Source organism: Pelodiscus sinensis, chromosome 1 (assembly GCF_052426305.1).
Source record: "Pelodiscus sinensis isolate ZL-2025 chromosome 1, ASM5242630v1, whole genome shotgun sequence".
NCBI classification, from domain to species: domain Eukaryota; kingdom Metazoa; phylum Chordata; order Testudines; family Trionychidae; genus Pelodiscus; species Pelodiscus sinensis.
Window position 1 is genome coordinate 192,827,197 of NC_143052.1, and position 20,298 is coordinate 192,847,494.

General features: G+C 39.7%; 1 protein-coding gene across 3 annotated transcripts in view; it reads right to left on the minus strand.

Annotated features, from left to right (window-relative positions):
* Window positions 1-738: 738 nt before the first annotated feature.
* Window positions 739-20,298, minus strand: part of BRWD1 (bromodomain and WD repeat domain containing 1) — a 134,783-nt gene continuing 115,223 nt past the window's right edge. For 2 of the 3 annotated variants that reach the window (XR_012898106.2, XR_012898105.2), the window contains exons 41-43: window positions 14,028-15,005; window positions 3,641-6,547; window positions 744-2,272 (exon numbers count right to left, since the gene is read on the minus strand). Coding sequence is in view for 1 of the 3 variants with exons in the window: in XM_075911992.2 (XP_075768107.1) it covers window positions 5,343-6,547; window positions 14,028-15,005 (2,183 nt within the window). In the remaining 2 variants the exon portion in view is untranslated. Of the gene's footprint in view, window positions 6,548-14,027; window positions 15,006-20,298 lie in introns of all 3 variants that reach the window. The other variant, XM_075911992.2, reaches the window with a different exon arrangement.

Sequence of the window (20,298 nt, forward strand, 5' to 3'; positions counted from 1 at the left end):
ACCTCTCAGAGGGACAGCAAAGCTTCTACAGTGCATGCTCTGGTTGCCCTGCTTTCTTGGACACCACAGCAGTTTGTTTTTTGTTGTTTTTTCTGGTTTTGAATCTTGTTTTTTGCCATGGAGCCAGAACTGCCCCATGGCAGGTGATGGCCCCATGCTGCCATAATGGAAATTCTTCTGCACCTCCATGACACAATTATGATGCTCCTGCCCCATCTGGAATCAGAACCCAGCTTTGAACCCCTTGCCCAGGATGCAGCACCAATGGCCTTCCCACTGAACTTCCTCATGGAGAGGCGCTTTTGGAGGCTGGACACCAATTCTGACCGGTGAGATTGTCTCACCGTGGAACAGTGGGACGATCAGCATTGGATCTGAAACTTCCGTATGTGGAAGGCCACATTCCAGGAGCTGTGTTCCTGGCTTGCCTCTGACCTACAATGACAGGACATCCACCGGCGGCCCACCATCCCCCTGGAGAAGCAGGTTGCTATTGCCCTGTGGAAGCTGGCCACCCCCAACAGGTACCGCTCGGTGGGACACCAGTTTCGCGTTGGGAGGTCTACTGTCATGGCTGTCTTGATGGAGGTGTCACTCTCGGGAAAGTCCCTGCAGGGTTGGTGTGCCAGAAAAGGGGGACTGTCAGGAAAGGGCAGAGGGAGTGGAGGATGGAGTGGGACTCCTGGCCTCACCCCACCCTGCTGCTGAGGGAGGGGGGGCCTGCATGGGGGGGGGGGACTCCTGGGGTCTTGGGTTGGAAGGGTGGGGAGGGGCACCCCTTCTAATTTCCTGTTTTGTGTATCTGTCTCTTTCTGCAGGAGATGAGGGCCATCAACTCGGAGCTGCTGCACAAGATTGTCCACCTCAGAGACCTGGACACCATCATGGCCAGCTTTGCTGGGCTAGGAATCCCAAACTGTGGAGGAGCTCTTGATGGGACTCACATCCTGATCCACCCCATAGAGCACCCCAGTACATAAGCAGAAAGGGCTGTAGGGCCTGGTTGACCACCCGGGGACAATTTATGGACATTTGTGTTGGGTGGTTGGGCCGGGCTCATGATGCCTGCATCTTCTGTAACTCCTACCTGTACCACAGGCTGGAACATTCTTCCCGCAGTGGAACTTTGCAGTCAGGAACATGCAGATGCCTATGTGCACAGTGGCCAACACAGCCTACCCCCACATGCCCTGGCTCATGAAGCCCTACTCTGGCCACCTGGATACAAGCAGGAAAATTTAATGTGCATCTGAACCAGGCTCATTTGCAAGTAGAATGCGCCTTTGGGCATCTGAAGGGGAGGTTTAGGTGCCTGCTCACTCACCTCAACATGGGGGAATGCAACATCCCTTAGGTGGTGGCCACAAACTGTGTGCTCCACAACCTGGTAGAGAAGGGAGGCCATCCTCCCAGAGTGGGGGAAACAGGCTGATGTCAAGGAGAGGCAGTTTGAGCAGCCTGACAGCTGCCATCTGCCAGGCTCACCAGGCTGGAATGTGCATCTGGGAGGCCCTGAGGGAGAGATTCTCAGAAGGAGCCCAAGGACTCTTCTCCAATGGGGTCTTGGGCCTGGCCTCCCAATACATTCCTCCCCTTCCCTAACCCATACCTATCCCGCTTTCCAGACAGTAAACACAGACACCAAGTTTTAGATTGAAAAGTAGACTGTATATTCAAAAACAAGAAAAACTGAACATGTAATAACAGGCCATAACAAAAGAACAGTGCTATTTCCAAAAATAAACTGTTTTAAATTTAAAAACATTTAACTGTGGAGGAGGGGGGCTGTAAACCTGGCAGGGGGGTGGGGAGAGGCTCAGGCACAGGGTGTCACCTGGACTACAAAGTCCTGCCACCTTGGGTCTGTGGACCTAGACATGATTGGGGTTGAGTGGGACCTGGGACAGCAGGGGGCTGGGCAAGAGGGAGGGGGCTGCAGCTGGATCTAGGATGGCAGGGGATGAGGGATGGCCAGGGGGCAAAGGAGCAGATTGAGCAAGAGCAGCAGCAACAGGGAAAGGATCTGGGAAGGCCATGATCTCCTGGACTGTGGCACAGATTGTTGTGTGCTGTTGGATGAGCTCGTCCAGCAAGCGGTCATGCCACACAGCCTCTGCCCGCGTCCTCTTGGCTATGCTCTCCTGCAGTCTTTTGAGGACCCGAATGTGCTGGAGCATGAGCCCTTGATACATACGTCAGTGCCTGCGGCTTCCATTGACTCGGCTAGGTGGTGGGACAGGTGTTGCTCAACAGGCAGGGACGGCTTGTCCAGCTGTGGAGGACAAGAGGGAGAAGTGGTCAGCCATGTGTGCGCACACTGTCCCTGCTTGAGAGCACTAACTGTCCTTAGAACAGGGACGCTAATGTTTTGACAGCAAGCCCACGTGTGGCCTGGCCAGCAGACCCGGCATCACAGGGGCCCTGAGGAGTCCAGGGCAACATCCTGCCCCCTCCACCCTGCCACCATTGGCAAGCAGCCCAGGGAAATGTCCAGCTACAGTGGGTTCCTAGGTGTTGGAGGGGGGCCTGGAGCAGCCTAGCCCTCCCAGGGCCCCCCCATCCTACACCTACACGTGGCAGCACTGTCTGCTGGAGCAGTTGTTGTGTGGCACGTGCACACATGGCCGAGTGCTGTCTGCGACACTTGTCGGTCTCTGTGATGTCGTTCATGCACCCTTGTGCCTAGCCTGCTTCCTGCAGTGCCTGGCAAGTAGATGGCCCTCCCTGGGATCATCGCTTGGTCCAGGGTGGGGGGGGGGGGTGGCCTTTCTTCACCAGCCCCTTGGCTATAAAGGTCTACATTCTTGCGGCGTGAATGCAGAGCCTGCAGGGACAACTCCTCTGACCACAGTTCTAAAAGGGTCAGGACCTCAGCCCTTTGTGGCGTGCTTTGTGCCCCTGGGTGGGTTGTGGGATGACTCCCAGGAAGGTACATGGGGGTCTTGGGCTTGTGCCATGGCTCCTTGTCTGAGTGGCAGGGAGAGCCATGTGGGTTAATGTCTTGCTCTGGCTGGCTTCCTGCAACAATGGCTGCCCCAGGTGCCTGTGCCTTTAAGACATGGCTGCAGACAGGAACAATAGAGGTGTTTAGTGGAGATGGAATGTCCACCAGGACTTTTTCCTGCAGGACTCCCTCCCCCCCCCCCCCCCCCGAAAAAACTGGCTCCCCTGCGTCCACACACACCATTTTACAAAAGATCTTTTGAAAAAGGTGTTATTTCTCGTAAAATGAGGTTGACGGCTGTTGAAAAAACTGCCACATTCTTTTGATTTAATTTCAAAAGAACATGACGGCGGTCTAGACACAGGTAAAGTATTTTCAAAAACACGCCACTTTTTTGAAAAAACTCCTGTAGTCTAGACATAGCCTTTGTCTCTGATTCCTTAAGCAGAGCAAACACAAGATAAACAATTTAAACCCACAAACTTCTACAAAAATAAAAAAGCTATATTCTAAACAGGAAAGGAACAAAATATTAGGGCACAAATGGTGTAAACTAGATTTCCATTAGGCTTAGTACTAGCTTTGCCTGCTTATAATCCTATGGGAGACCTAGCAAAAGATGGCTCCTCCCAGTCCCAACTAGCCCAGGTAGCCCATGAGATGCAGGCAAGAAGGGGGAGAAAAGCTGAAACCAACCTCTAGTTTTACAGCTCCTTGCTCCTCTATTTTAACAATGTTGCAGACTGGTGAAGTGTGGAGACTCTTCCAACTTTGCCATTTCACTGGTGTTCTCAAAGGATTATCTGCCAGCTAGAATAGCTGGACACTTAATTTTCCAGCCACTTTCCCATTTCTCAAACATGATCTTCACCCTCAATGCAGGTGATTAGTTAAAACATGTGGAGGCAGATTTGGATCCATCTGTGCCATATGCCTGGAGAGGACTACTGCTACACTGGCGGAATACTCAGGAACGGACTTATGAATGGCCTCCAACTACCTCTGAACCACTATAACAGTGCAAAGAGCAAAAACATGGTAAAGAATTGATTGCAGTCCCCTAATCTTATTGAAATATTTGATTCGATGCCCTAAAAATTGGACAGCACTCATCTATGGCAACAAAGTAAAGAGTTAAAACTTAATAGATTTGAACACCTAGGTTTGAACTAAACAGAAAGCATTGTGTATATGAAAGATAACTACTGAAAAACTATTTTTAGGAAGTCTTTATACTGGCAGCAGATTCTTGAACATTTTTCTTCTTGAGATTCTTAGTGCACTGCAATATATCAAGTCATTGAGGATTTAAATATCACTCCCCAAACATTTTGATGCAGAACTATATATTTAGTTTGAAAAAAGTACATTAAACAGTTGTACCACTTCCCTTTCCTCATAATAAATAATAATTTTGAATTTTTGTTTTCAACAATGACAACTTAAACATCAGCATGTAAGAGACTGCATTATGACAACAGAATTTGGTGTGGTTCATCAATGTATCAATCTAACACGAGGCACTTTCAAGTTAAATTTAAATTTAAAGAAGCAGATGGTAAAGCATAGTAAAACATCTGAAGTAATATTCTGAGTCAACTTTTCAACCATTTAAAAGAAAGCAAGTTTTAAATACACAAGCTTTTTAAAAAAATACACAGCACATGTTTCTTTACATAAAGAAAACACAAAAACCCTTAGGCCCAAGAGGTCACCTGCATTTCGTGGTCTCAAATTTACAGCATGGAAGTTACATATTAAAAGTGACAATACAACCTGTCAGCAAACCCTATTTTTACTAATACAATTTTTTAAAAATTGGTAAATGTTTTTTCCATTACTAGTTGTTTCAGGTTGTGTATTCTCAACAGTGGTAGCACTGTACATCTTAAAAGCTGTAATAATTCAAGTTCTCATTTATATAGCTATTACTTCTGATGGTTGTATCATCATCCACTATTTTTATAATGTACAGTGATAGTCGCAAGTCTGTTACATTAATAAGTGTTTAAATCAGCTGTTCTTGAGTGCACTTAAACTGTAAGGCCCAGGTAGTAGCACATTGCAGCACCCATAATAATACTCAATATACTGCTAGTAACCTGTTTCCAGGAGTTTAACTGTATTTTAAATTCTTGCTATATGTAGTAAAATACTACTAAAGACAAAATTTTGCCCCTATAATGAGGCACATTTTGGCATCTGTGCTAAATGCTGCTGCGTGGGCAGGCAAGTGCAAGTCAAAATATTAAAAGGAGAGTCATGATTAGACATTAGTAACTTTTTCATAGAAAAATATAAATATATTCCCTGAAATGTAGGACAAACAATAGCCAGCATTCATCATGAATTCTAGTGCTATTACCATAAAAATGTGGACTGGCTTTTCCTCTCAAGGTTATGTTCCACAATCTACGTAATCTAGACCTCTATCATCATCATCACCACCACCATCATTGTATCTCACAGTCCTTCTCCCCCCATTTCTAGTTCTTATTTTAGAACGTCGATTTGCTTTATTATATTTGGTGTAGTCCACATCTTCAGAGTCATTTTCTTGATAAAGTTTAGGGCGTTTCATTCGTTGGGGCCTTCTGGAAGGCATAGATACATTTGAATTTGAAATTTTACCTTTTCTAATTAATTTATTTTTTCTTTTTCTTTTCCTCTTTTTTGTTTTTGTGGCATTCCTGTAGCTACTGTTACTGCAATCAGTTTCAGATTCTAAATTGGAAGAGCAATTTGAACTGGCATCAGATTCACATTTTTCAATCACTGAGGTTCCAGAAGGATCAGTCTGACACAAAGAACTTCTTCCGTCTTCCTGCTCTCCTGTTTCAGACTTTGTGTCCTTTACAGCTCTCAAGAATTTTGCTTTTCTGAAAGACCTCCCAGCCTTTGGACTGGTCACCTCGCTGTTTTTTTTACCTTTGCACTTGCCTGACTCAGAACCTGCCTCATCCTCAGAGTTGCTCGCTTCATGATGTTTGCGTGCAGTAGACTGATGAGTAGCTTTCTGACTGCGCCTATCCTTTGACTTACAGCTTTTGGAGTCTTCCTCTGGAGGTTCTACTGTGGAACTTTTCATTTTAAGAGATGCAGTATGGACAGTTCTGTGTGGCTGTTTATGATTATTATTATGCCTGTTCTTTTGTGTTATCTTTGTCTCTCTCTTAGAATCACATTTTCTCCTTTCAGATTCACTAATATATTTTCTTCTAGCAGCAGCTGAATGAGACTCAGAAAGTGTTTTCCTGTTAGTATGTTGCTCTTTTACTTTTTTACTTTCAGACCTGAAAATAGCTTCTACTGTACAGCTATCCATTAGCCTTTTCTTGGATGCAGCAGAAACAGTCAAGTGAGGCAGTTCTCTGTTCCTTTTTTCAATGCTTGTACTTTCTGAGCTGGAGAGCTCTTCCTTTATAGCACTCATCTTAATTTTATTAGCAGCCAAAGTAGCACTTCTGCGTGGAGTTTTTTTCCCAGTAAAAGTTTTGGCATTTAATGTGTCACTAGCCAACTTTGTATATTTTTTGTAGTCATTCATATAGGTCCTGCTCCTGAGCACTTTTGTATTTTGTCCAATCTCCTCAGAGGTTGATTCTACAAAATAAAGATTCAAAAGTTCCTTTAAATAACTTACAATTCTCTTAAAATTATATTTTACTCAGTACAAGCTTTACTAATGCTGAAATACATAGAAATCTTTTTTAAAAATACAGATTATGCACTTCTCAGGTATGTGTAGTTTACTTTGGGCAATTATTTAAAAGATCAGTAAGGGACATCCTTTTAATTTTCAACACTGTTTTTGAGATAAGAGAAGTGATATTGTTCACTCACATTGACAGTCAATCCTAAAATCACTACTTACCTTCAAGAAGGGGAATGATCTCCAGATTCTAATACCTATGTGTAGTGTTAAATCTTTTGCAAATGAGTCTCTTTAAAAGAAATCATTACTCTCATTCATGAACCTGTAGTAATTTTTGTTCTGCTAATGCAGAGGCAGCCATTCAAAAAGCCAAAAAAGTACAAATTAAATTTTATTACCAGAAGAATGTTGATAATGTATGCATATCAGGGGTAAAAAAGCAAACAATTTTACAAACCAGACCTGGACCGTAGAACTCACAAGACAGACGATCACTGGACTTATCACTTTCAAAACTGATTGCATAACTCGTTTCTTTAGAACAGCTATCCCTTAAATGTGTGTCTCACAGTCAAACACACACACTAGGTCTTATAACCTCATAGTGCTATTTATTCTACAGGCCGTGAAGCAAGACAAAATATTTCTCTAATTTCATACACAGCAGGTGCTTCGACACTACAGTGCCAGGGAATAGCAAGGACAAATCAAAAAGTTTGTTTCCAAAAATATATCACCTTGTGTTGTAATTGATTTAATGAAATATAAAAGTACTTGCTATTATCTAATGGTCTCTGGAATGTCATGATGTGTCTCTCTTTAAAACTTAGTTTAATTTCTTAATATCTAAAGAAAATACATTCAGCAAACGTGGGGACTGCACTGCACTGATTTGCTTTAATTAAATTCCATAATTTCAATGATATTTAAAATCCACAAAGATTAAAAATAGAAAAAGCAGTTGTTTGGGTTATCTATACATCACAAAGCAGCAAATAAGGACAAACCTCTTTTTTACCCTTCCCAGATTAATATCCAAATTAATACATTTGATATTGTTCTATGGATGATTTTTTTTTTTTTTAAGATTTCTAATTTAGCCCTAGATCAGAAAACATATTCCTAGAGTCCTGCAAATCTATGGATAACTCTTTATATCAGTGGATAGCCGTATCTGCAGACCATTGTTGCAGGTTATGGACTGAATATGGTTACAACTTTTGTATCTAGTGCCCTGCAAATCTATGGATATTATTTTTATGGATCAGATGTGAAAACATATTAGGTAACCATAGCAGTGCTCTAGTTATTAGGTGCTTCATAGTCTGATGAACATACATTCTCAGCAAGTGTTGCACATCCAAAATAACTACACAAAACTGTGGAAGAAATAATATATTATAGCAAGTCTGACACTGTACATTTTGTTTTCATGGTTTTTTCAAAATAATCTATTAGCAACATTTTCGATTTTTTTAAAAAGTGTAATATGAAAAACACAAGTGGTCGATGGTGGTATTTTATTAATCTTAATCCATTTAATCAGAACATCTGATGGATAACCTGTAGTCTCCATTAAGAACTCTTGAGTAACAGCATACACTATTCTTATTAGTGAAGCTGCTGCTGTCAGAGGAACTGAAGAGCTGATGTCACTGGACAAGCCCATTTAGGAGTTGAATTGGAGGCACTGTCTAAAAGGAGTCAGGAATGAAATCTGCTGCCTACCCAGTGCCAGGAGCTGCACTGGTGGCGCACACTACATAGTGGCATGAAAAAAGAGCCAATGTATCAGAACAGAAACCGCACATATCACAACCACGAGACAATTGAAATCTATTTCAGAAGACCAAAAAAGTTATGTATTGGGCTGAATTATCCTTAAGTATGTCATTGTCTACATCTCAAAGAATTTTCTCCCCTCACATAAGCCAAAGGAGTAGATACAGTAAATCTAATGCTATTGCTAACATTACCACAAATGATGGTGCAGCCAGGACAAACAGAAATGTTTGTATTTGAAGCACTGACACAATATAGTGCAAAGTGCAATAATCATTTGCAATGCCATGATTTTGGCTGCACAGACAGGAAGGCGATCCAAAGAACAGAGTTTATCACCTGAATTGCAAATTTAATTTTGATGCTTCATGTTCCAAAGAGTCCACACTCTTTCAGTCCAGAACAGGACAAGCTCCTGACTGCCCATTTCTTTTTTTTAATTTCTCCCTCTAAGGGTCTATGAAATGTTGACATTTCCCCACCAGTCCGGCACTGGTCTGTGCTCACCAGCAGCGACAAACTTGAAAATGTCCTGAATTCCCATTTGGAAAATTTGGAGCCAAGTGACTTAACAAAATAAATGCACAGCTTTGCAAAGTCATCATATAACCTCATTCTATTGCATCCAGTTAGAGATGAGTGAAATTTGTTCAATAAATTGTGATTCAATGAAAAATGATTTTCTGGGCACCTAAAACAATGTGAAGTTGGGTCAAATTGCTAAGTTTCAGCTTAAACTCCCTTTCGGGAAAACCTTTCAGGGTTTCCAAATCTCTGGGGGAAAACAATATAGCTTGTTCAGAGTGGAGCTGCATACTAATTTAAACCATCACAATTATATTGTGGAACATTACATTTGATATAGTGGCTGCATATTGAAGGATAGGATAGTTCAAAGTGGACACATGCCAACTTAAAATAATTACACGAATGTCAAAATAATTAATTACATTTCTGTCATACCTAAAAATTATAAAGCAAGTGAACAATTTTGAGGAAAAAAATCTCAATTTTTTAGTTTTACTTGGTGCATTTACACTAAAATATTGCCAACATTTAGTTTAACCTTTTCCTCTAAATAAATGTAGTTTCCAGTTTGTGTGGGATTTTCTATACCGGAATAGAGGAGATAAAAACACCTTAGAGACACAAAAATTATAAAAGCACAGAAACAGCAGATTGTCTTCATGGGCTTATGTGGTTCCTAAAGATATCTGCAACTGATTTGAAATGTATTCGTCAGCTCCTTTTTAAATTGGCTTCATTGACATTTGAAGGTCTTAGGGATGCTATGCTGGCTCTGAATATATTTGGATCCCACATCTTTACCAAAAGGCATGTGTTTTTACATCAGACTCAACACAGATGTTATCACATCCAAGCTTCAGCTGTGGTGAGCCCCATGCAGCACAGGACTCTTTCCATTTTGTCTCATTTTAACAAAACATTTGCTGGAAGTTTTAGAACATTCATGTTGCCCTATACGTACTATTATTGTTTAAAGAGACATCAACTTCAAAAAACTAACAAAATATTAGCAATCATACCGCTCTATTTTGTTAGCACTTTGATGCTTTTGCTGCTGTATTGAGGATGGATGACTACTATATAAAACATAATTATTCCATAATAAGCGTGGCCACTTTCAAGTAAAAGCTAGACCTCAAGAAGTTATATGGATAAACGCTCTCTCAAATTAATAGCCTTTGTACTTTAAAATACTAATCAGATGCAGCCATTGGACTTGGCAGGTCACAAATGTGGCCCTCACTGCTGTACAGGTTTTGCAGCATTGATCCATTATTAGAAGCACTGTATTATTCATTGGCAGTCTGAGCTAGCTTTTAAAACTAATTATTGCACTGTAAAGAAAAACCTTTAAAATAAACCGATGCATTTTAACTCAGGAATTGTATCATTTTTGAAGGATGAGCAGTCTTTCATTAAGAGAGGAGACAAAATGATTTGAATTTTAGCTCTATTTAGGATATCAGAAACTGGAAGACAAATTAACATTTTGAATCCAAGAACATAAACATACAATACATTGAGAACTACAATTTAACCAGAGTGATGGAAAAAAGTGATATAAATCAGATTTTCTTCAAACTGCAGAAGATGACAGATTAAAACATCTGCCTTTCATACTAACGGTAAAACAATTCTCTCTCCTATCCGGGGAGGAAGGAGGGGGAGAAGGAATCAAAGATCAATGCTGGTTAATTTATTTTAGCACTTCTCACATTTGTCATGGTTAACAATTTTCCAACAAAAGTTTTTAAAACAATTCTTTAATTGGTCATCTTTGAACAGATAGCATTTTGCAGCTATACATAAAGTTCTAAATTAGGAAAATTTTTATTTCAGAGTTATATCACTTTTCTCTTTCCTACCACAAACTATATAAATTCAAATTGAATATAATATTTTATGTAAAAATTAGCAATTCCCTTTTACAATATTAAAAATATCTTCAAATGCTTTGAAAAATAATGTTCATATCTCCAAAAATAGTAAGTTATATACTGGATTCAAATATTTTCTACTTACAAAACAAGTTTCAGATAAGAGCCATTCAATACAAAAAAATACCAAAGGGTGCTGAAAACAAAGCCAATACTTTTTAAAGTATTAACTGAATAGAAACAAGATCTATAACAACACAGCTACTATACCTCTAAAGTTTAGTGGGCAATCAAGGGCTCAGTGTTTTGTTGCTGATCATCTGCTCTACCTGCAATTCTTACACTTAAGTCTATTTGACAACAATTAATCAGTGTACAGGTAGGTAGGTCTTAGTAGGTAAAAAAAATTCTTGTGGAAAATTGTCAAGATAGCAGAATTGGTTACAAAACACTTTAAATGACTTTCTTCCTGAGATTCTCAACCCATGTAAACATATACCCCATATGTCACAAAAACATACCAAAACTATCTGTCTACAATAGACATTTTAAAGTGCAACAATCAGTTATATGGCAATCAAGAAAAAAACAGAAAAATTACAATATTTTGACAGTTGTGTGTTAGAAATAATGCTGAACCAAGCCCATATTCCCCTTCTCAGATTTAGTAGTTTGAAGAAATTATTTTGGTTGAAATTAAGAACTGGAAAAAGGTAACTATAACATGAAGATTTTAGCTCATCATAATGCAGTTAAGGGCAGGTCATCTTTCCTCAGCTGTCAAATACCTCAGGACCTACTTTCTTTACAGTAGTGAATATAGATGGTAATCCTCTCTTCAAGCCCAATTCCAGGCAAGGTGGGAAGAGAAATCTTTTATGCTTTCATTCTTAATCATATTTGGTGTCAAGCAAACAAAAAAGTAGTTTTTAGAAGTTAAGTAAAGTAGAACATATCGTGATACTTTAAATTCAATAACAATTTTGAGACTGCCAAAAGGAAGAAGAGTACTGCAGAAATAAGGCAAGATAATTTATGCAGTCTAAATAATATGAATATAAAATATCAAATTCTTTCTTGTCCTTTATTCCATTTAATACTAACTATTTCACCAGATTAATAGCTACAATATTATTTCATCCAGAATCTTAGAGTTACTGTAATGATATGCCTTAACTTTTTTCCACACTCCTATTCACCCCACTGATTACTACATGAAGTTGAAAATATATGTAAAGGTGCTAACCTCAAGGAAAACCACATATGTTCTGGCTTCACAAAGGACAGACATCTCCAGAAAGAGACTGGTTCTTTTGCATTATAATTTTAAAAAGCACTCTGCAAAAATAAGCTGGAAGGGGGGTGATGTATTTTTTTTTCCTGAAGAATATGTAAGTTCCATACACCACAACTCCATATGCTAGATTCAATCCCTTTTACTGGGGATTACAACTCATGAGAATTCTCAAAGCTCTAGAACTAGTTATAGTCTCGATGAGGACTACAGATGCCTCAAACTTATAATATGAAAAAAAGAACAAGTAAAATACCTATCCTTGCTCAATTGCTTCTGTTGCAATATTTATGGGAATTCTCTAAAGTAAGTGCTTGAGCACTTGGGTTCTTTTTTCTGATAGTTACTTTTTGCAAATTTTGGGGGGGATTTTTTGGGGGTATATAAGACTGGTTTTGTGGACCAGTGTCTTCATCTCCCTGACAGTTTTGGTAGAGGCAAGAAACAAGAATAAGCAGATGCAAAGAGTCTAAATTGGCTAAATGATGGAAAAAAGATCCAAGCTCCTAAAAGAGGAAGTTGCAGCAACACACTAGATATGGCCTAGTGAATCTCAATGTCATTCTGATGAGTCTAGTTGTCAAAGAAAATTCCCAAACTGGACTTCAATTAGCACAGGGAAGTATATAGGAAAAAAAACTAAATGAAATAAGAGGATGAAAAATGAAGAATGAAAAATGTAGAGAAAGAGTAAGCTCAGCACTATCTAGCAGCCAGGTGTCAAGATGCTGAAGGAAGGAAAAGAGTGGGGAAGGGGCACCCTTAATAGTGGGTAGGGGATTGGAGGAATATGGGGCATGGGGTCTGGGCCACAGAGGCTTCGAGAAAACCCCAACTAGAGGGGAAGGTTGGCACCTATGCTGTGAAGGACCATAAGAGTGATTTAACACTTTGATCAAACAAATGAAAAACCAGAATATCCCATGAAATCTGGAGAAAGGAGATATAAGGGACATGACAGTATCTGTTGGCCAAAAAGTTTTTATCTTAAAAAATTAAACTAGTGTAAGAAAAGGAGTGCATGCAGACACCCGATAACTAGCAGCATATTGCTATTCCGGGGCCGTTTTCCTCCTTTAAAAAAAAAAAAAGGTGGTAAAACATCATGAAAACAAAAATTAAAATAATTTTTTTTGCAGATTCCAGTTTACCTCATGGAAGCATCACTATAAAAATAAACCTTTCAGTCAAATAAAAAACATTATTTAAACTTAAACTAATAGCTTTTATCCATTCAATTGCATTAAAAATCAAATAATTTGGAAAAAATTATCTACTTTGTAAAGTCACTGTTACTTTACTCATGGATTTCAAGGTCCTACTGACTTATTACAATACTGATTACAAAACTGTTACTGTCAGACGAAGTCTCTAGAACAAGGAACAGGTGTTAGAACAGACCACTTCAAGATTTTGAAATCTCTGAAATTGTGTGCCATAGGCAATTTTCTCACACAGCACCTATTAAAGTATGCTCAATATTTTGTTAGTTCAATTGGTTTTGAAAACTGCTATTCTGAGTAGTAATATTCAGTTCAGACCGCTCCAAAATGAAATTTTTGAATCAGATGCTACATGGACCCGCAAATACAATCTGAAATATGACAGGGACAACCACAGAACTGAGTTTTTCACAGAAAAATTATAACATTTTCCCTGAATTGCAAAGAACCACCAGCATTCATCGTGAATTCCAAAACTATTACCACAAAGTGGAATAGATTTCCCTCTATTATGTTTTGTAAGCCCTCATTTTGAATACAGTCTAGACCCCATCCTCATCTTACAATCTTCATATCTTCATTTCTAGTTCATATTTTAGAGCATTGAGCTCTTACGTTTTGTAGTCCAAATCCTCCCAGTCATTATCCTCCATATTAATCCTGTATCGTTTCCTCTCTCTAGACAATTTAATAGATTTAGATGCATTAGCTTTAAAATTTTTACCTTTTCTAATGATTTTTGTTTTTCCTTTTCTTTTCCTCTTTTTTGTGTTTGTGGCATTGCTATAGTTACTGCTATTGGAATCAGTGTCAAATTCTAAATTAGAAGAGCAATTGAAACTGGCATCAGGTCCAGATTTTGAACTCCCTGCAGTTCTAGAAGGTCCCATGTTCTCTGACACAGGCGGTCGTTCATCCTCCCTCAATTCTGCTTCAGACTCAGCTGTGTTCTTCAAATCACTCAAGGCTTTTGCTTTTTTGAAAAGAGTTGTGGATTTCTGACTGGTCATCTTCTTAATTCTTCTACCACTCAACTTGCATGACAAAGAATCTGCCTCATCCTCAGAGCTGTTCACGGACAACAGTGTGTGCATGGAAGTTGACTGGTCAGACACCTTTTGACTGCTCCTGTCCCGTGACTTATGGCTTTTGGTGTCCTCTGAGACTTCTACTGTGGGATTTTTAATTTTAGGAGATGCAGCACAGACTGTCCTGTGTGGTCGTTTATGACCATTACTTTGTCTACCTTTTGGTGCCATTTTTGCACCTATTTCAGAATCTGAACTTTTATCTTCGGATTCACTAATATATTTTCTTCTAGAAGAACCACCAGCTTGTGAAAGCATGTTCTGCTTAATATACTGTTCTTTTAGTTCTTTTTCACTTTCAGACTTTAAACCCGTGTCATCGTCAAAGCCATCCAATAACAATTTCCTGGCTGCAGCAGACGCACTACGGTGGGGCAGCTTTCTGTTTTTGCTTCCAATGCCAACACTTTCTGAACTGGAGATCTCTTCCTCCACATCACTCATTAGTCTTAATTTATTGGCAGCCACAGCAGCACTTCTGCGTGGAATTCTTCTGCGATTATCATCTTTGTCATTCGCTATTTTGTAAGCCCCCTTTGAATATTCAGAGTCACTCCCATACAATCTTTTCCGAGTAGCTCTTCTGCTCTGTCCATTCTCTTGAGAGAAAGATCCTATCAAAAATAAAAATGATTAAAATATTTGTATTGTATTACAAATGTATTAAAACAGAATAAGAGACATTTATATTATAGTACTAACAATGTACAAACAGATCACACTGTTTAATGAGGTGATAAAAAGATCTGTATTTTTAAATGTTATAATAGCAAGGATAATTCAAACACATTACATGCTATTTTCAGTAGAGAACAGTTAAGGTTTTTGCCAGCTACATTATCATTCCACCTATGATTTTTATAATCTCTGAAATACATGCCCTGAGAAGTCCATCACCTCATCCCAGATTTAAGAATGCATCTGCAAGAAAATTTGTTTGTTTTGTTGCAGTTTGGTTGATGTGTGCATAGCACAAAAAAAGACACAGCACAAGGGCCATTCAAAGGTAACTTTCAAACACCTTTCCATTCCTGATTCTTGGGTCACATCAGCACCCTCTATGTTCTTCTTACTTATTCTGGATCCCTAGGATTCCAAATGCCTGCTCAATAGACAGGGATCACTGAAGCACACCATGGATGTGTTGTACTTTTCTCTGAAATGTTCTGTGCTGTGGAAGCATAGGTAGAGCTACAACAGTTTTAGGTCACTTGAAGATGTGTTGAGACAAGAGCAACACATTCCCTTTGGTAAGATGGTTTTATACTTGCTTTGACCCAGAGTGATGCAAAATTATCAGAATCAATCAGATCCCTAAAACACCACCATTATATCTCTGGCAACAGAACGCAGTGGTCACCCACAGCTTTAAGTCATAAAAAAGCCCCAAAATTAAAACATAGTAATTAAAAAGTGAATTAAAATACAGGAAAAAAAGCCATCCGATTAGAATTCTGGAACTTATTTTATTTAATGCAAACAAATCCACTAAATACTTAATTCATATTTGACTATGAAGTCCTATTGATAAAGGCTGCACACAGGTAGCTGTGTTCGTTTTCACAGAGATAGACAATTAGGAGTCCTGTGGCACCTTAAAGACTAACAGATTTATTTGGGCATAAGCTTTTGAAATATTATTTCCATGTTTTAAAAAATCCTAAGAGATGTACTTCATTTTTGTAGCACTGTTTGTCTTACATTTAAGAAGGATATTGTAGATTACATAAGAACATAGGAATGGCCACACTGGGTCAGACCAAAGGTCCATCCAGCCTAGTACCCTGTCTGTCCACAGTGGCCAATGCCAGGTGTCCCAGAGGGAGTAAATCAAACAGGTAATGATCAAGCCATCACTCTCCTGACATCCATCTCCACCCTTTGACAAACAGAAGCTAGGGACACCATTCCTTACTCATACTGGGTAATAGCCATTTATGGACTTAAGATCCATGAATTTATCTAGATCGCTTTTAAACCCTGTTATAGTCCTAGTCTTCACAACCTCCTCAGGCAAGGAGTTCCACAGATTGACTACGCGCTGTGTGAAGAAGAACTTCCTTTTATTTGTTTTAAACCAGCTTCCCATTAGTTTCATTTGGTGGCTGCTAGTACTTATATTATGGGAACAAGTAAATGACTTTTCCTTATTCATTTTCTCCACATCACTCATGATTTTATATACCTCTATCATGTCTCGTCTTTTCCAAGCTGAGAAGTCCCAGTCTCTTTAATCTCTCCTCATATGGGACCCATTCCAAACCCCTAATCATTTTAGAAGCCCTTCTCTGAACCTTTTCTAATGCTAGTATATCTTTTTTGAGATGAGACCACCACATCTGTACACAGTATTCAAGATGTGGGTGTACCATTGATTTTTCTAAGGGCAATAAGTTCTTCTCCATTTTATTCTCTATCCCTTTTTAAATGATTCCTAACATCCTGTTTGCTTTTTTGACTGCCGCTGCATACTGCGTGGATGTCTTCAGAGAACTATCCACGATGACTCCAAGATCTCTTTCCTGATTAGCTGTAGCTAAATTAGCCCCCATCATATAGTATGTATAGTTGGGTTATTTTTTCCTATGTGTATTACTTTACATTTATCCACATTAAATTTCACTTGCCATTTTGTTGCCCAGTCACTTAGTTTGGTGAGATCTTTTGAAGTTCTTCACAGTTTGCTTTGGTTTTATCTACCATGAGCAGTTTAGTATCGTCTGCAAACTTTGCCAATTCACTGTTTACCCCTTTCTCCAGATCATTTATGAATAAGTTGAACAGGATTGGTCCTAGGACTAACCCTTGGGGAACACCACTAGTTACCCCCTCTCCATTCAGAAAATTTACCATTTATTCCCACCCTTTGTTTCCTGTCTTAACTAGTTCTCAGTCCATGAAAGGATCTTCCCTCTTATCCATGACAACTTAATTTATGTAAGGGTATGTCTACACTACCCCCCTAGTTCGAACTAGGGGGGTAATGTATGCATACCGAACTTGCTAATGAAGCCCGGGATTTGAATTTCCCGGGCTTCATTAGCATAAAGCCGGCGCCGCCATTTTTAAAAGCCGGCTAGTGCGAACCCCGTGCCGCGCGGCTACACGCGGCACAGGCTAGATAGTTCGGAATGGCTTGTTAGTCCGAACTATCTGTACACCTCGTTCCACGAGGCGTACAGATAGTTCGGAATAGCTTGCTAGTCCGAACTATCTAGCCCGTGCCGCATGTAGCCGCGCCGCACGAGGTTCGCACTAGCCGGCTTTTAAAAATGGCGGCGCCGGCTTTATGCTAATGAAGCCCGGGAAATTCAAATCCTGGGCTTCATTAGCAAGTTCGGTATGCATACATTACCCCCCTAGTTCGAACTAGGGGGGTAGTGTAGACATACCCTAAGAGCCTCTGCAGAGGGATCTTTTCAAAGGCTTTCTGGAAATCTCAGTACATTATATCCACTGGATCCCCCTTGTCCACATGTTTGTTGACCCCTTCAAAGAACTCTAATAGATTAGTAAGACATGATTTCCCCTTACAGAAACCATGCTGACTTTTGTCCAAAAAATTACGTTCTTCTATGTGTTTGACAATTTTATTCTTCACTATTGTTTCAACTAATTTGCCCGGTACTGACATCAGACTTACTGGTCTGTAATTGCTGAGAACACCTCTAGAGACCTTTTTAAATATTGGCATTACATTAGCTATCTTCCAGTCATTGGGTACAGAAGCTGATTTAAAGGATAGGTTACAAACCATATTTAATAGTTCCTCCATTTCACATTTGAGTTCTTTCAGAACTCTTGGGTGAATGCCATCTGGTCCCAGTGACTTGTTACTGTTAAGTTTATCAATTAATTCCAAAACCTCCTCTAATGACACTTCAATCTGTGACAAGTTCTCAGATTTGTAACCTACAAGAGATGGGTCAGGTTTGGGCATCTCCCTAACATTCTCAGCTGTGAAGACTAAAGCAAAGAATTCATTTAGTTTCTCCGCAATGACTTTATCCTCTTTAAGTGCTCCTTTTGTATCTCAATCATCCAGGGGTCCCACTGGTTGTTTAGCAGGCTTCTTGATGTACTTAAACATTTTGTTATTACCTTTTGAGTTTTTAGCTAGCTGGTCTTCAAACTCCTTTTTGGCTTTTCTTATTACATTTTTACACTTAATTTGGCAGTGGTTATGCTCCTTTCTATTTACCTCACTAGGATTTGAATTTCTTTTAAAATATGTCTTTATCTCACTGCTTCTTTTACATGGTTAAGCCAAGCCACAGTGGCTCTTTTTTAATTCTTCTACTTTGTTTTTTAATTTGGGGTACACATTTAAATTGGTCCTCTATTATGGTGTCTTTGAAAAGTGTCCCTGCAGCTTGCAAGGATTTTACTTTAGTCACTGTACCTTTTAATTTCTGTTTAACTAACCTCCTCATTTTTGCATAGTTCCCCTTTTTGAAATTAAATGCTACAGTGTTGGGCTGCTGAGGTGTTCTTCCCACCACAGGAATGTTAAATGTTATATTATGGTTACTATTTCCAAGTGACCCTGTTATAGTTACCTCTTGGACCAGATACTGCACGCCACTCAGGACTAAATCAAGAATTGCCTCTCCCCTTATGAGTTTCTTTACAAGCTGCTCCAAGAAGCAGTTGTTTAAGGTATCAAGAAATTTTGTCTCTGCATCTCATCCTAAGGTGACATGTACCCAGTCAATATGGGGATAGTTGAAATCCCCCACTATTACTGAGTTCTTTATTTTGATAGCCTCTCTAATTTCCTTCGCATTTCATAGTCACTATTACTGTCCTGCTCAGGTGGTCGATAATAGATCCCTACTGTTATATTCTTATTAGAGTCAGGAATTACTATCCATAGCGATTCTATGGAACATGTTGATTCAATTAAGATTTTTACTTCATCTCATTCATCACATATAGTGCCACTTCCCAACCCACACAACCTGTTCTGTCCTTCCAATATATTTTGTACCCCGAAATGACTGTGTCCCATTGATTGTCCTCACTCCACCAGGTTTCTGTGATGCCTATTATATCAGCATCCTCCTTTAACACAAGGCACTCTAGTTCACCCATTTTTAGACTTCTAGCATTTGGGTACAAGCACTTTAAAAATTTGTCACTGTTTATTTGTCTGCCCTTTTCTGATGTGTCAGAATCTTTTTTATGTGAATGTTTTTCGTCTGATCTGGCCCATACTTTATCCTCTTCCATACTCTCTTCCTGACTAAAACCTAGAGAATCTCTATCAATAGACTCTCCTCTAAGAGACGTCTCTGTCCGATCCACGTGCTCCTCTGCACCAATCGGCTTTCCCCCGAAAGCTGACATCAAGGTCTGACTAAGTTTTATAGAAAAAGTTAAAGCAACATTAAGGCTGCCTATGAAATACAGGCAGTCCCCGGGTTACGTACAAGATAGGGACTGTAGGTTTGTTCTTAAGTTGAATTTGTATGTAAGTCGGAACTGGTACATATTGTAGGGGAAACTCTAGCCAAACATTTTTTTTAGTTTTGGATAGCATAGGGAAAGGTTAACTCCCCTCTAATGTTTGTTTTTCTGTCTGTTCCCCTGTTCAGAAGATTTCACATCTATTTCTGTCCCTGTGACAAACTCAGGACTAAAGGAGTAACTCATCAAATACCAAACAGCTCTGCACCATGCTTTGAGCTAATAGCTTTATTTCCACACACCACCCAGGGTTCTAGGAGGAGGGTCCTTTTTTTGCTAACACAATGAGGCCAGCACTTTGTTTGTTTTGGTGGAGTCTTTGTTTGCCCAGGGAGCCCAGCATGTATAGGGGGAGGAGGGGCGGAGAGGCTGCTTTTGTCTGCTATTCGGCAACCTGTTGCTCAGGGGAGGGGGCAGCCTGTTGCTGGCGGGGGGGGG